Genomic DNA, 17587 nt, shown 5'->3' on the forward strand with positions numbered 1-17587 from the left:
ACAAGCAGTTACGTATTTCGCATTATCACCTTGGCATATTATCACATCTCACACACAAACCACTTACTCTAGAGTAAGTAGTTTGTGATCTCACACGCAGTCATAATATCTATGCACATATGTACAGATTGAAATAGTTCAGAAATTGAATGTTGAAAGTAGATTTTACAACAATATATCAGTGAAAACCGCACCAAAATTGGTTGAACCGTTTTTGCTACACATTTATTATGTGTAGTGTTATCATCTACTCACGCATAAGTAGGAACATTTCAGGTATATACGATTAAAATCATCTCAGTTGAATTGTACGTTGTGAATTTTATTTTACATTGTTTTCCATTTTTGTATTCGTCTTGAAAGCTATGCCTTTTTCGACACATTACTGACTCAATGAACAATATGTTTTAAATTTGTTCTTTATTATAAAGAGCTTTTATATTTGTATTAACGAAAATTATAGAAAATAAATTGAATATCTGAGATTTTCATTTTTTGGAATCAATATTTTCCGTGAGTTTCAAGTTCTAATTATAAATCCAGATGCCGACAACTCCGTGGTTCTAATGTTAGTGATTGGAGTATTTCTTCAACGGAACCAATCATTGAATAATTTCAAAAAATAACTTGTGAAGTAACAGAAACAGTGAAAAATTCTGAAACAAAAAGGTGTTGATGTGAAAAGAAAGATAAAAAAATAATTATTATTTATTTATTATTATCAATCGATAGAGAATCGAGAGAGATAGAAGTCTTGAGATTCCACCAGAAACACACACATTCGCACCACCTGGACGCAAGAATAAGTGGCTTGATGCTGACGAAAAACTATAATCAACAGAAGAACTACGGAATTTTGAAGATTTCCCTCAAGGAAAATACGATCAGAGAAGACTGTATAGGGGAAGCGTCAACCTACGATACTCAAAAAAACATGAAATAAATGGCATTCCCATTTCTTTGTTATTTCTGGGTGATATCTTCAAAATCAAATAGAGTAAATTGTAATGGATCCATAAATCAAAGAAAACACAAATGAATAAAAATTGATTATTCCACAATGTTTATCACGTGCCGATGCCGATGTTACCTTGATCATGTAGAATGAACCCAAGTGTGATATATATATATATATATATATATATATATATATATATATATATATATTATATATATATATATACACCCTAATGGAGAGATGATTTCTACCTTTAGCTACCTCTAACTACCGAAATTGTTGTTGAATATTAATTGTGATATATTGATGCTGTTACTCTACCTATGGCATTTATCTTGTCTATAATGTCCTCATGTTTTTATCAAGAGATATGTGTCCTCATTTACTTATTTATTTAGTTACAAATTTATTATTATTATTCATATCACATACACAACTATTGTATTGTTTTCGCTTATTCCCTTCCATTTCACTTTTCAGGAATGAGTGTAATTTATAGCGATGTTATATATGTATATATTCAATGTATTCACAGTGAATAGACATTTTTATTATTATTATTAAAATGTTTGTAATAAATACATTATCTACTAGGTAAATTGTACGTTTTCATTGGATATATTACATTTTGAAAATATTTTTTTCTGGCAACACTGACGGAGAAAAGCTTTTCAAAATGTGGTTATGTTTACATAAGTAAAAATCAAGGGTTAACATTTTTTAAAGGCACAGAGGAAAAAAGATTTTCTGTGGTACTAAGTAGATATAACTAGTCTTTGATATATGTTTATTTTTATCATTTCATATAAATTTAATTTTCTGAAAATTCATTTTAATTTACACAAAAATGGAAAATTGGGAGGAAAATGTAGATAGATTAAAAAATGATGGTATGTTTTGATTAGAATATGTACTGAATAAAAAAAAGCTTTGTAATTGTCTTCTGAATTTATCAATTTGTGTTTTCAGTAATTTACAAGTTTCCCATATTTTTGAAAAGTGTTTTACTTACTATGGTTCTTTTCTAGAATTCTACAGTGGATTTTTGAATTCGGATTCCAAAAGCACACTGAACACTTCCTTAGCAATTAAAGATCAAGTCAAAAAACTTGCAGAGGGGATTGATTTGCTAAGCCAGCAACTTCATAAACAGGTATTGGACAAACATGAAGATCTTTTACAACAAGCTAGTCATGCAACAAAATTGGAAAATGTTTTGAATACAATGAATACACATGTCCGAAATTTATTTGCAAATGCTGAACGTCTAAAGGCACAGGTAAACATTAAATATGTTCTGAGGGTTTTAATGATTCAATGAATATGAAAATAACAACAGTAAAACTAGGGAATGTTCTTGAAAGTTATTGGTAATTAGTACTAATCAATAACCTTTATAGTTCAATATAGAATGTTTTTGTGCACATTTTCGTAAGCCAATGATCTTAATAGTACCTTTATTATGCAATTTTTAACTAAACAGTTTGCAGAAATGTTCATAAAGTAAAATGAAAAGGATATATTCAGGTAGACGTTACTTTTTGGGAAGAAATCTTTATGGTTTTCTACGTCTTAGTCATGAAAAAATGAGGGAATCTTCTGAAGATAAAAAAGAAAATTACTACAATAAAAACTCATAACAAAGATATGTAGATCATACATAAACAACACTTTCATATGAAGATTGAATTACATAAAAGGAGAAAGTCTTCGAAATAATTTCATTCATATGATTTTGAATTACAGGGAAAACACATTTTGATTTTCATGTAACTCAATGTTCATATGAAAGTAGTTGCAAATATAATATATTGTACTATGTATTTTTCAGATTACACTTCCTTATAATGAGCTAGAAATGCACACAAAAGTATTAAGTCGACTACATTTGGCTAGTCATATTCTCCGACAAGTAAACAGACTACAACAATTGAGTAAAAGATTATCTAATACAAATGATCCTGTTCATAAAGCAACATTGTTGCAAGAACTGGGTGAGAAAATATTTACTTTCGACTCTGTCCAAGTTATGAAGTTTATAAAGTTCTACAAAAATAATTAGAGTTAGAATAAACGTATTACAAAAAATATCCAGATTTTTGTAACTGTTTTGGATCAATGAATTTTAAAGTAATTGCAATTATCTTTATCATATCTGTATTTTTTATGACCTGCTATACCTAAATCTTTCTCATCGCTTTCAATTTTTAGAGCATCTTGCCTCTGATCCAGAACTAAAAGACATAGATGCTGTTACTTCTGAACTGAGGAATATAAGGATACATCAACAGAAAGTTATACAATTGGCAACTGGTTCCCTAAATCAAGGGGTTATTAACGAAAACACAACCCAGACTACCACAGCACTTCAGGTATTGAATCAAGAAATCAAGTTCGTAATGAGCAATAATTTTAATCCCATCTATACTTATTATCAAATATCTCAGTAATATTTGTGAATTTTGTATTTGGTCAAATACTTTACAAGTGACCTCCAGAAATATTATTGAAACTCCATTTATTCTTTATTTTATTCTTCATTTTTCACAATATTAGAATATTATATCACAATTACTATTTTGTTTCAAAATATTTACATGAAGCCCGTCAAGTTAGCAATATTAGGAGCTTACACATTTTTGTGTTGACTTCAAATACTTAATCCAATAGGTGGGATTACTGAATCAGTTCATATAGTACATGTCCCAAGGTTCAATTTCACCATCGACCAAATATTTTTCTTGTATAATGTCTAATAGGACTGTGAATAAACATGATACTTCCCTAGGTGGCTCAAAAAGTTATCAATATAACCTACCCAGAAAACGAGGCTAATATAGCAATCGACAGTGCTTACACAAAAAAAAAAATTGTATTGACAGGATATATTTCAAAAATAAATCTGCTTACCAAAGTTGTTTCTTTTGAAAACAATTTTTGAGCAGCACTGCCAATTTCAATATTGAAAAATTGAATTTGACTCTTATGTTGAGTTGAAATAATCATTCTTGTTAATTCACTAGCATTTGCAATATTGAAATGTGCTGTCCAGTTCTGGAGTGGGAGTTTTATGAAATGCCCTGTGTATTAACACCGAATCCTGGCCAATCATTTTCGTTATACATGGCGCATGGTCCTCCGTAAACATCAATTTCATTGTCATCCCATATAGTTACCAAGAGTGTTTTTTTGAATTGACAAAAAAGAGGGGCTTCATAAAGTAGAGTTTGATTTTCAGATTTTTATCAATTTGGGTACAGTCGAATCAGTCCTCGACAGTTTCGTAGAACAAAACTTATATGAATGCCGAGAAAGTTTGCAATCGGCACTTGGAGCCACTGCTGGAAGTTTTTCTACAAAGGCAAAAAATGTACCAGGCCACGTGAATATACCTTCATCTCAAGGATTCAGGAACAAAATATGGATTGAAGTGGAGAAAGTATTCTCGGAAGATTTCTTTCAAATTTGTAAACAAGTAAGATTGTGTTGAAACTTACCTAACTATCTCAACCTTCGGAGCTGCGAAATTAGACTGAACGAACAGAGTGTGAATGGATACATACTTCTTTTAGAAGTGTGTTTATTGTGCATAAGAAAATAAATCCTACTCCTAGCTTGTGAACTTGAGAAATATGTTTTTTCAGGTAAAATTCCTTCAGATTACAATGAATAACGTACATTTTTCCAACGGAGAATTCGGTATTGCTTCGAAATTTTGGAACGAGTTCGGAAAATTATTACAAGAAGAAATTCAAAAGTCTTCATCAGCTGTTCAACAGATGCTAGAAGAGACGACTATCCAAAGTTGTTGAAAAGTTTTTTCGAGTTAACTAAGAAAATCAATTATACTTCATTTTCCTTTGAGTAAGTTGGGCGATGCTCAGTTTTTATTGTAGTTCTAATGCGTGGGTTGTTTATGTTGTAGTCGAAATGTTTTGAGAAGGCTTGAAAACTCCTATTTATCTACTTCATTAACAAGGATGCTGGATCCAACTCAGGCAATGTTTGTAGGTGAGAATGGTTCACCTTCACATGATCAGATTGATTCTTTGATTCGTGTGATCACAAGGTAAATGATATTTGTTGATTTTTTCGTTAGTTTATTGCTTACGGTTCGGGAAAAGTTGTTATACAAAGTCTGTTTAAAAAAAATAGGGTGAATTTTAATTTTTCCCATTAAATATTTATTTATTCAATGAATTTAGATTTTGCCCTCTCCAAAGTAGCCCCCCCTCAGATATAATACACGTGTGCCAGCGTTTTTTTCAATCCTCAAAGCTGTTCTGATATGCACTTTTTGGTATGTCCTTGAACTCTCTCAGTGATTTGGTTTTGTCTCCTCAATCGTCGCAAAACGCCGCCTTTCATGGGTTTATTCAATCTTGGAAACAGGAAAAAGTGGCAGGGCATAAATCTGGCGAATATGATGGCTGAGGCATGATTACGGTGTTGTTTTTGGACAAAAAATTACGAATGAGCAGGTGTGTATTGTGTTTCCACACTACCGGACGTTTTCTTCGTATTGCTTTTCTCAACCAGCGCTTAACTTCAAGATGATTTATTTATATACACGGGCAAGCCCAATTCAGATATAAGTAGTACAGTGCTATGTAGTACTTCATGCAATACAGTGGATTAAAAGTAAATTATAAGCATAATACAATTTCAAAGTAAGATAACAAGTAGGTTATTTAGGAAAAATTGAAATGTATAACAATATGAACTATGTAATATAATTCTTATAGGCAAGCAACACTATAGACACAATACAACAAGCAGAGAATATTAGATGGCGAGTTGAAGAATATGGTTTTTAAAGCGGGAAACTGATATATTAAAGATTTGAAGGTTATTCAAAGAGTTAGCCAATCAAAGAGTTCTGGGAATAAATCTGTTGTATGAATAATTGAATCTGTGAAATGAAACGTAAAACGTTTGCACCTGTCTAGTTGAACGACTGGGGACATGTAAAGATGTTTTAGAGAAACTCGGGGCTGATACTCAGTCCGATGATAATTTTGAATAGAAATATTAAATCTCCATGTTTTCTGCGAGCCTCAAGAGAAGGTATGTTCAAAATACATTCCAATGCAGTATAGGGTGATATCATATATGGAAAACCGTAGTCTAATAGTTAGCTGCAATGGAATTTTGTCAAGTCCCAAAGATGTAAAACTAGGAGTGCCTCAAGGTTCTGTCCTGGGACCATTGCTGTTCCTCAATTTCATAAATGACCTGTCTGAATTCTTTTCTGAGTGTCACATAACCATGTTTGCGGATGACACTGCAATTACTGTGGCCGACAAAAACGAATTTGAGTTGTCAGACAAAATAAATGAAATAATAGATAAATTCAGTGCTTGGTGTCAACGTAACAAACTTATTCTGAATAAATCTAAATCTGTTTCAATGAAATCATTTATTAGGAAAAATTTCAGCAGTGACTCTTTCACAATAAATGGTATTCGATCTTCCAGCGAAGTCTTGTTTTTAGGAACGTCTTTAGACGAAAATTTGACCTGGAGCGGTCATATTCAGAAGGTCTGCAACAAACTCAATTCCGCATATTACTCAATCAAACAATTGAAAAACATTCTAGATAATTTTGGATTGATGAATGTCTATTTTTCTATGGCTTATTCTCACATCAGCTTTAATATCATTTCTTGGGGATGTGCAAGGGAATTTCCACGAGTTTTTGTTGCTCAGAAAAGATTGCTGGGACTAATTTTTAATATAGTCAAGTACTCTTTCCCTGTGACTCTTGTAGAACATTGTTATGTGGACCCTGTGGTAGCTTGACTGCTTCAGAAATTAAGTGTCTTGCACTCAAGAAAAGAAAGCTAATTTTTCTCTGTGAAAACTGTGAAACTGGTTTTTGGAAAGTTCCTGAAATGATGAGGGAGTTGAAAGAAGTGAAGGATTACTTGGTACAGTTGAAAAATAATCCAGTCCCAGCTGACAAATCTGATATCCTTCCATTAGGTTCCACCGAACAAATTATGGCTGAAGTCTGCGAAAGACAGAAAAGAGCTTCGAATGTAATCGTTCTCAATATTAATGAATCTAAACAAAATTCACATTCAAATAGAACTGCTGACGACAAAAACACTATAAGGGACCTGCTTGCAGATGTTCCTGTAGATACTACAAATATTAGCACATATAGACTAGGTAAATTTGATCAAAGCAAGAATAGGCCCATCAAGGTGTGTTTCTCATCCCCGGAAGAAGCGTTAGTAGTCCTAAGAAATAAGAAGTTTTTAAAAGTACAAAGTGTCAAAATATTTGCTGATCAAACTAAAATACAAAGGGACTATTTTCTCAATGTTAAAAGAAAATTAGAAGAATACAAGAATAGTGGTCAAAATAAAATTATTAGGTATATAAATAATATTCCCACAATTGTTGATGCTATAAATAAACAAAAAAACTGACTGAAAGTCCTAATATAGTATACAAGGCTGACATCATTTACATGAATGCTGAGAGTTTTCTAGCCCACAAAGATCAAATAATTAGAGAAATATTTTGTTATTATCCATCAATGGTAATATTAAGTGAAGCCAGATGTACAGATAGTGTTCTTGATAGCGAAATTGTCATTTCAGGGTATTCTATCGTTAGATGTGATTCTAACAGCAGACATACTGGAGGAGTACTTATATATGTAAGAGGGGATATAAGTTATTCGTTAAAAGGAAAATATATACTGGATACCAATTACTGGTGCCAATTTATCAAAATTGAATTGAATAACACTAAATGGTTAGTAGGTGGACTCTACCATTCTCCAAATTCAAGTCATGATGTGTTCCTGGACAAATTTGAAGAATGGTGTGAGGACTACTTCATGAGAAATAAAAAGTGTCTTTTGATTGGTGACGTAAATATAGATTATCTTAGTAATACTACTCACGGCAAAAAAGTTAAAAATATAATGATGACTTTTGGTATCGAACAACTTGTTTGTGATTCGACAAGAATAACCTCTAATAGTTCTTCATTGATTGATTATGCGATATCAAATCAGAGTGGTCTAAAAGTTTGTGTTCACCATGAGCCTAAGATTACTGATCATTCAATAATTTCCGTTATTATACAAAATAGTGACTTTGCAATATCTACACCTTTTTTCACACGGAGATTAAATGATGAGGTTTTTCATAGTATCAACCTGAGGCTGATTGAATGTGAATGGTTGAAAACCTCCACTGATGTGAATGAGATTTACCATAATATTGAATCGGAGTGTAGATTAATTTTAAATGAGATAGCACCCATTATCGAAATCAAAAACAAACAAAATCAGGTACCTTGGTACGATGATGAGATAAAATCATTTTCAAAACAAAGAGACAAATTGTATAAAGATTTCAGAAAAACTTCCAATGCCAATAAAGAGGAGTTGTGGAATAAATATAAATCAAAACGAAATGAGGTTGTTAATTTACTGAAAATAAAAAAATTGCAATACTTTGAAAATAAAATTGATTCAAATAAAAATGACCCTAAAGAAATGTGGAAAACTATTAAAAAATTAACAAAAGGTGAGAAGCAGCATATGAACTTCAAGTGCATTAACTTTAGCACTGATGGCACTATATCAAGGGTAAAAACTGAGCAAGATGCTGCCAATAAGTTTAATTCGTTCTATGTTGATAGCATTGAGCGGATCTCTAGTTCTATCATCTCTGAAGAAAAGTGGTCTCAGAAAAATCTTAAACCAGTGGTAGCTAGTTTTCCTGAATTTGAAAGTGTAAACCTAAGTAAGTTGAGATCTACTATATTTTCTCTCAAAAAAAAAGGCAGTATTGAGGAAGTAATTAGTGTCAGGTTTTTGAGAGAAACGTTTTATACTGGTGGAATTGTCTTCCTGAACTTGATAAATACTTCACTTGCAAATGGTAGTTTTCCCAACCAATTGAAACTCAGTACTATAATGCCCATTCCTAAAATTAATAACGCAATAGAAATGTCTGACTATAGGGCCATAAATACTTTACCAACTATAGAGAAACTCTTAGAAATAATAGTGCACGAACAAATAACTCAGTACTTCAGTAAGAATGATCTGTTTATGGGTAACCAATCTGGTTTTAGAGAACATCATTCATGTGAAACTGCCCTTCAGTTAACAATATCGAAATGGAAGCAGGTACTTGATGATGGTAAATATGTAGTGGCAGTATTTCTTGACTTCAAAAGAGCGTTTGAGACCATCGACAGAGAAATTTTACTTCTAAAATTGAAATATTATGGCATTCAGAGTAAAGTATTGAATTGGTTCAAAGAATATCTCAGTAATAGATCTCAAAGAACCAAAATAGGCAACTCTTATTCAAACGAAATTATTAATAATTTTGGTGTACCTCAAGGCAGTGTGCTGGGACCACTGCTTTTTATAATATATTTGAATGATCTCAATTATGTGCAAGGTCATGATTTTCTGAATTTATTCGCGGATGACACATTGGTTGCATGTTATGGTCACAATCTTAACGAAACAATAACTCGAATGAACCAAGTATTAAAAAAATATGAAACCTATCTGGGAACTAATAAACTAAAATTAAATACAAAAAAAACCAAAGCCATGATTCTCAGTAATAAACATAAATTAAAGTATGTGGACTATGAGTCTCTACAACTTACCATTGATCATGACAAGATTGAATGGGTAACCGAGTTTAAATACTTAGGTTTCATAATAGATGACTCACTAACACTGAACGCTCATAGCGATTACATTTGCAAAAAAATTTCGAAAAAACTCTTCTTTTTTTTCTAGGATATCATCTCAAGTGTCTTTATGTTCAAAGATAACTATATATAGAAGCATTATACAGCCACATTTTGATTACTGTTCTAGTCTTCTATATCTCTTGGACAAAAACAACAAACAAAAATTAGAAAAATTACAAAATCGAGGAATGCGAATAATCTTGATGTGTAATAGATATACTCCCATTCAAATTATGCTAAATACTCTAAATTGGTATAGTGTAACGCAAAGACTATTTTATATGTCAATGATGTTCATTTATAAAATCACAAAGAATTTATTACCAAGTTACTTCAAGTCTTTTATTACTTATAACAATCAAATTCACCGTTATGATACAAGGACTAATAATGAATTTCATATAGCTAGAACCAAAACTAAAAATTCTATGATATCATTATTTTTCAGGGGACTGAATGATTTCAACGAACTCCCTCAAGACATTAAATGCTCGGTCACTATCGATAGTTTCAAATATCAGCTAAAAAAACATATAAGGTCACTGGATATTTATTAATTTTTTTCGTTCTTTTAACTTTCTTTTCTTTCTTTTTAGCTTTTAAAATACTTTTAACTTTATACACACACATTCATATGTTTCACTGTTTTACACTTATTTTGAAGAATATTTTTTTAACAGATTGATATAAAAATTGTTTTTATCTATTTGTATTTTATTACTAGTAGCTATTATAATTGATGTATTCATATATTTCGCGATATTGACAATTTTTTCACATTTATCATAATTTTTAAGATTTGTATGTATATTAGGAATTCCTATTTCAAATAAAGATATATAGATTTTCAAGATAGTTGTAGACCGATTTTCTTAAGAGAGGGCCTATTGACGGCACCTTCTTTATTTATCTTGAAGTGTGTCACTTTTGCCCGTAACAATATAACTGAATTTGTCACAAATGCGGATATACATGGTAGAGACACCCGTCATGGGAAACTGTTAAGAACCCCCTCACACAAAACGGCTCACTTTAGATGCTCCCCACTATTTAATACAACAAACTGTTATAATAACTTGCCGGCATCTATTAGGAAAATCGAGTCAGATAAACTTTTTAAAATTGAGGTGAAGAAACTTCTCTTACAGAAGTGTTACTACAGTCTTGAGGAATTCTTGCACGACACTTTTTCATGACATTTTGAGAGTATTTGCTAGAGCTTCTCTGATTATTTATATAATACTTCTATGTTGTGAAAGTTTGTGGACGTGAACCATATTTATTGTTTTTGTATTGTTCAACTTCTGTAGTTTTATTTTTGTTTTTTAATTATGACTTAGCACATGTACTCAATGTACCAAAGTGTCAAATAAATAAATAAATATACACGCATCTTGAAGGGAATATATCGCAAGAGATTGTGCTGTACGGCCTCGACTTTCTTTTTTTGTGTACCGTAATGAGGGGACCAAACTGAGGAACAATAGTCGAGATGAGATCTAACCAGGGAAAAATAAAGAGATTTGATAGCAGTGATGTTGGTAAATTCACGGGTGGTTTTCTTTATAAAGCCAAGCATTTTCATAGATTTTTGAATTACAGCGGAAATGTGTGATTTATAGCTAAGTGTGTGGAGTCTAGGATCACACCTAGATCTTTGGTTTCAATAGCAGAATGTAAGGTCAGATTATTTATACTATAATCGAAAGTGGATGATGTATTTGATTAAAGCGAAGAATTTGGCATTTGAATGCATTCAAACACATACCATTTTGCGAACACCAGTTAGATAGTCAGTCTATATCGTTTCGTAGACTCGGTGTATCAGCTTCACTTTTAATTATTTTAAAACATTTTAAATTGTCGGCAAATAGCAAATCTTCGCTTTGCTAAACAACAGGTTAAACAACAGTGGTCCCAAACGTGAACCTTGTAGAACACCCGATGAAACTGCGATGGTATGGAAATAGTAATGATTTACTCCTAACAATTTGGGTTCTTTCCGTAAGATGATATTCCTTATTGACTGTACGACCATATGGCAACAACTTGGCGTCTTTTTTTGTCGACATCTTCGGAAACTTCTCTAATAGTGATTCGACGATTCTCCATAACAATTTTCTTCACTTTCTGTACATTTTTGTCAGTTGTTGATGTGCTGAGCGAGTGTCGTCATTCACATCTTCTCGGCCATCTGTGAAAAGCTGTACCACTTGTAATCATTTTTCAGACTCACAGTACAATCATCGTATGCCACTGTCAACATTACAAGTGCTTCTGAGCACTTAATTTCATTTTTTATACAAACAAAATTTGATGCAAATTCTTTGATCAACGAAAAACACTTCTAACTTTTATGCCTCTCACCAACAAACTAAACACACACAGCTGAAACTGGGAACATATGTTCGAGAGACGAGTTTACCAACATGAAAAAAATGCTAATCGAATATACGTAGCCCGCGAAATTTAAATATTCACCTCATTTTTTGAACAGGCTTTGTATATAGATTGAAATTTTGAAATATTGCAGTGAATTGAGTGTAGCCTTGATTGAGGAAAATTTGAGTGAACAAATATCCAAAAACGTCTCAAAGAGTATAAAAATGTTTGCAGTTAAGACGGAGCAACAATTAGAAACTGGACCAGAAGCAGCACAAGTAATAGGTATAATAATATTAAAAAAATATTAGTGGTGTTCTTTAATTTTAATTTTGTCGATTTTCAGGCGGAACTCCAAACGCAGGTCAACAAAAGAATGTCAATCTCGCAAATGCGTTATATTATCTCAAGACACAGATACAAAGGATGTTATCAAATATGAAAGAAAGTTTAGCTGAATCATGTCAAACAATTATCAATGAGAGTTTGCAAAATCTTGACAACTTGGTCACAGCTATAATTCAACCATTAGTAGGTAAATATCAATGCTGAATGTTACTCGCTACGTTCTGAAAGTCTGCAGAATTTCTAACCTCTCAAAAAAAATATGTCTTCATCTATATTTTGAGACTTGAGAGGGAAACTTTGAAAGTACCGCCATTTAATTATCAGCAATTATGTGAATTTTTTTTGGTGTCTGATTTGGATTTCCGTATTATTTTCTAGTTTTCTTTCATGATACTGATGAATAAGATGACATAAATAATTTATTTTAGGCGCAATTAATGTATTTTGGGCAAATTTATATAATTAATAAAAATTAAGATGTTGTATGTGTATAGATAATAATTGGCATATCTCAAAAAGATAATAAATTCCAAAATAGCTCCCTGAAATTTATAACGACGAAAGTTGTTGAAAACCGATAAATTTAGGTTTTCCGTTAAATAGATGTTTCCCCCTGATGTAACCCTCAAAAGTCTAAACTGGTAAGAGTTCAAGATTAACGAGATCACACCGTTCAACGTGCGAATCGTATAAAGGATCAGATGCTGAGCAGTGAATACCATCGTCCCAGATTGGGGATCAATTCCATTCACAATAGCGGTTGATTCATTGAATGAACCTTAGCACTCATAATAGTCAACCTGCTACTGTCTGATCTGCCCTGGTGTGTGATGCACTTCGATTTTAACAAATTTTTTGTAGTTTGAAAAACTATAATGTATGGTAAAATAGTTCTATCAAGTAGGTAACCAACATGATTGTATAAGGTCTGTTCAAAAAATAAGCATATGAGTTTTGAAATTTTCTGCAACTGATGATGGAAAGTCAAAAATGGTAATAATTGTATAAAAATTGTGGAACTGTTGGCAGCCTACTGTTTGGTTATGAAATACAGGGTGTAACTGAATAATTGTAAAACATTTAAGGAGGTGAACAACTACAGAGATACATTGTCATAAATGCGAACTGGATTTATTGTTATTTTGTAGTTAGTACCAGCATTAAACGATTAAAGGGTAATAAACAAAACTAATTTATTAATAACAACATGTAGAAATCATAGTAAATGTTCAATATGTCTACCTTCAGACATTACGCATGCGTCTAGACGTCGGCGCATTGAGCCACGTATTCGCTCAAATATTGCTGGAGTCTCCCTGATTACCCTGCACGCATCGATGATGCGGTTTCCTAAGTCCTCTACATCGCGAACAGGAGTACGATAAACCAAATGCTGTAAATGGCCCCAAATAGTGAAATTGAGATCCGGAGATCGAGCGGGCCAGTTTATTGGTCCTCCTCGACCTATCCACTGATTTGCATATGTTTCAGTTAAATTCTGACGTGCTACTTGACTAAAATGGGCGAGAGCCCCATCATGCATAAAAAACATCCCTTCTGACGCCCAAAGGAACTTCCTCCAGCAGTACTGGATGCACTCACCATTTAATCGATGCCTCATCATTTAATCGAGGAGGTAGAAAATGAGGGCCAATTGAATCATCCCCAATAACTCCGAGCCACACGTTAAGAGAAAACTGTTCTTGATGGTTAGTTTCGACAATAGCGTGAGGGTTTTCATCAGCCCATTTGTGGTAATTATGAAAATTAATAATGTTGTCCCGAGAAAAACTACATTCGTCTGTGAATTCTATCGTCTTCAGAAAGTCACAATTTCTTCTAATCATTTCCAGCATCCAATTACAAAATTCAAGACGGTTCGGAAAGTCTCGCGGTAACAGTGCCTGTACTCGTTGCAGATGGTAAGGGTATAAGAATTCTTCCTTTAAAATTCGAAATACCGTCATATGATCGACATTTAGCTGGAAAGCAATATTTCTAGTACTGGTAGTAGGTTGTTCTTCAATCAAATTAAGTACTGCTTCCTCAAGCTGTGGTGTTCGTACTTCTCGATGGTGACCACAATCCTGCGTTCTTTTGTCGAATGAACCATATTCTCGTAATCGTTGATGAAGACGAGCAAATATTCTATTTGAAGGATGCTGCCGTTGAGATTACATTTCAGCATATCTTCTAGAAGCTTCTAACCCATTCCCCTGCGACAGATCGTAAACGTAATGCATATCAGCCATTTCCTCATTTGTGTAAGCCAACTGGTTTATTTTGGGCAAAAAATCCAAGAGACATTTCTTGTTTAGAATGAAACAGGCTATCGGAAATGAATTTTCAAATGGTGAACAAATAATAAGACAAAAAGTTACATTGGAAATAAATTTTAGGGGTTGCGTTTTCCACCCCTTGCAACCATGGGGTAAACCAAATAAATTTCTGGCCAAGTGTCTTTTTGGTAGTACAAAACGTCAGGTTAATTTTAATATTGTAACTTTTTTAGTGCTTGTAAAAAATTGTTATACAAATTTTATGTACCCCCTTTATATGAAAGATCCTTTTTTTTCCCGATGAGGAGTCACCTCCTTGAATGTTTTACACTTATTTAGTTACACCCTGTAGTTTTAGCACACCTATTAGGTATATGGGAGGAATATTTAAATCTTCCTTGCGTAATTTAGAAATGATCCAAAAGTCACTCATAAAATCATGTTTAGAAAGAATAAATGCTATAATACTCAAGCATTATATGAAGAGAGTGAAATATATAGTGTAAGAAAACTGTATACTTTTCGTTGTATACTATGGACAGCCAGTGTTACGAGTACATCTGTTCAGAATATATATAATACTCGTTTACACACTTCTCAGATTGCAAAGGTTCCACAATGCCGACTCTCTCACAATCAAAAATACATACATTGGACTAAAACTCTACAATTCTTTACCGCCGTCATTAAAATGTATCAGAAGTTATACTTAATTGAAAATATAATTGGAAACATTTATCAATCACAACTACCACAGATTGGAAACAATACTGGATAGTTGACTAATTCACCATACTGCAATCACTTAATACAATGTCACAAGCTGTTGTTTCTGTATCTTCTTTCGTATTTGATGCTCTTATTATGCTAAAAGACTGCTTATCATTTTGGTCGTCCTTCTAGGACTTCCCAGAACCAATTAGTAGGTTTATCTCAGTTTGCAAATGTCATGGATTCGTGGCTGTAACACAACCTCGGCTTAGATAGTCACGATCCTACATAGATGTAATTTATAGTTCTGTAAAATGAGCTGTAATGATATATATTTTATATTAATCTGAATTGAATAAATTTGATTTGATATGGTTATGACATCGAAACCAAAGTCCAATCGTCGTCATCAGAAGTTCTTGCCGCATGGTCATACAGTCAAAAAAGAGTATTATCTTATGCGCCACTTGCGATAAGCAATACGAAGAAAACGTCCGGTATCGTGGAAAAACAATTCATGGCTTTTGCATCACTATAATAAACCTGCTCACTCGTCAGTGCTTATTCGTTATTTTTTTTCCCAAAAACAACACCGCAATCATGCCTTGGCCACCGTATTCACCAGATTTGACCCCCTGCGACTTTTTCCGTGTTCCCTGAAGAGACCCGTGAGAAGACGGCGTTTTCCGACGAGATAAAAACCGAATCACTGAGAGAGCTCAAGGACACCAGAAAGTGCAAATCAGAAATGCTTATAGGATTGGAAAAACGCTGGGACAAGTGTATTATATCTGAAGGGGAATACTTTGAAGGGGACAAAACGGAAATTGATGAATAAATAATTATTTTTTTGAGAAAGATTAAAATTCACCTTATTTTTTCAGCAGACCTCGTAGTCATTTTGTTCAACTGTAATTAATTTAGGCAAACGGATGAATGATCTGAAAAAAATAATAAACGGCTCAATTCATTTCAGTTTCGGTCATCTCTGTTGTTGAAACCATTATTGTGACCCTGCATTTGGAGTCGGGCTGGACTAGACAACAAGTTTCCAGTAAAAGTTTTTCATGTTCTCCCTACATGAGAGAATTGAATGAATTTATCAGCAGAGTTTACCGAACGTACTTCGAAACTTTCAAGAATAAGGAGGTATTGTCTACGAAGTGAGTATTTCACGATTTTCATTGCGGTGATAGCCTCTCAATGAACAAACACCAAATGATTTAGTCTGGAGTGAATGATTCTACTTGATAACCATGTTCTCACTTATGATTCATGATTTACTCCTTTAATATTTTTATTCTTCCATTTTTTTTACTTGGACCATTAAATATGATTGCTTTTTGCTCATCTCATCTTTTGATCTAGATAGCCATCTATGAATGGCTAACAGAGACAGTATCTTCTTCTGAAAATTGTTCATGAATCTACCAAAAATGTTGTTGAACTATTGATTAAGTAATTCGTACTTTCAGATGCAGTGAAATTGCGGAGAGAACAATTGAATTGTTTGTACGACACACCTCATTGTTACGCCCATTATCGCAAGGTGGCCGGTTCCGTCTCCAAGCCGATTACCAACACTTGGAAAGTTCCTTGAAGAGCATTTGTCCCCAACTGTCAGACCTGGGACGACCATATCGCCTGTTGAAATCCATTGCATCCCTGATAGTGCTCACTCCAGAAGAAATAGTTGCCGGACAAGCTTTGGGTAGTTCAGTACCTTACAGTACCACACTTTTGATGCTGTTTGCTTATGCCGAACCGGAACTGAGCAGTCCCCATCAAAACACCAGTTGGTCCTTGCCCAAACTGTCTGCCTGGTTGGATGAACATACGAGTGAGATAGACAGATTAAATTTGGTTGCCGGAGCTCTACAGAAATATGAGAGTATAGTGAGGCAGAAGAATTCTGTCAATTATGACCCAGTTTACCCTGTGATGTCGCAGTTTTTAGAAAGAGCACTGAAAGAACAGGAAACTGTTTAAAAATAAAGTAGGAATGATTGTTATAACCCAAATTATATTTTTAAATTATTCCGACTGTTTCTTTGTAATGTAATGTAATTGAGAAAGATTTATAATTGACTGTTTCATCAAAAACCTACAAGATAATCAATAGAGAGTTTTTTTGTTATGTTGCATTGCGGCTAAGGATGTAATA

At 33.1% G+C, this 17587-nt stretch overlaps 1 protein-coding gene across 1 annotated transcript; it reads left to right on the forward strand.

Moving 5' to 3' along the window:
• The first annotated feature begins 1635 nt into the window (after positions 1–1635).
• Positions 1636–17461, forward strand: fws (Conserved oligomeric Golgi complex subunit 5 four way stop). Its single transcript, XM_074174834.1, is given in 12 exon segments — positions 1636–1848; positions 1987–2237; positions 2790–2952; positions 3170–3330; positions 4197–4433; positions 4603–4746; positions 4749–4822; positions 4884–5027; positions 12237–12370; positions 12432–12620; positions 16400–16586; positions 16899–17461. Coding segments are annotated over 12 exon segments (2241 nt in total). The 5' UTR covers positions 1636–1805; the 3' UTR covers positions 17413–17461.
• The last annotated feature ends 126 nt before the right edge of the window (positions 17462–17587 follow it).

Source organism: Leptinotarsa decemlineata, unplaced genomic scaffold (assembly GCF_025532065.1).
Source record: "Leptinotarsa decemlineata unplaced genomic scaffold, Ldec_3_MD MMD2_tig00000882_RagTag_RagTag, whole genome shotgun sequence".
Taxonomy (NCBI): Eukaryota; Metazoa; Arthropoda; class Insecta; order Coleoptera; family Chrysomelidae; genus Leptinotarsa; species Leptinotarsa decemlineata.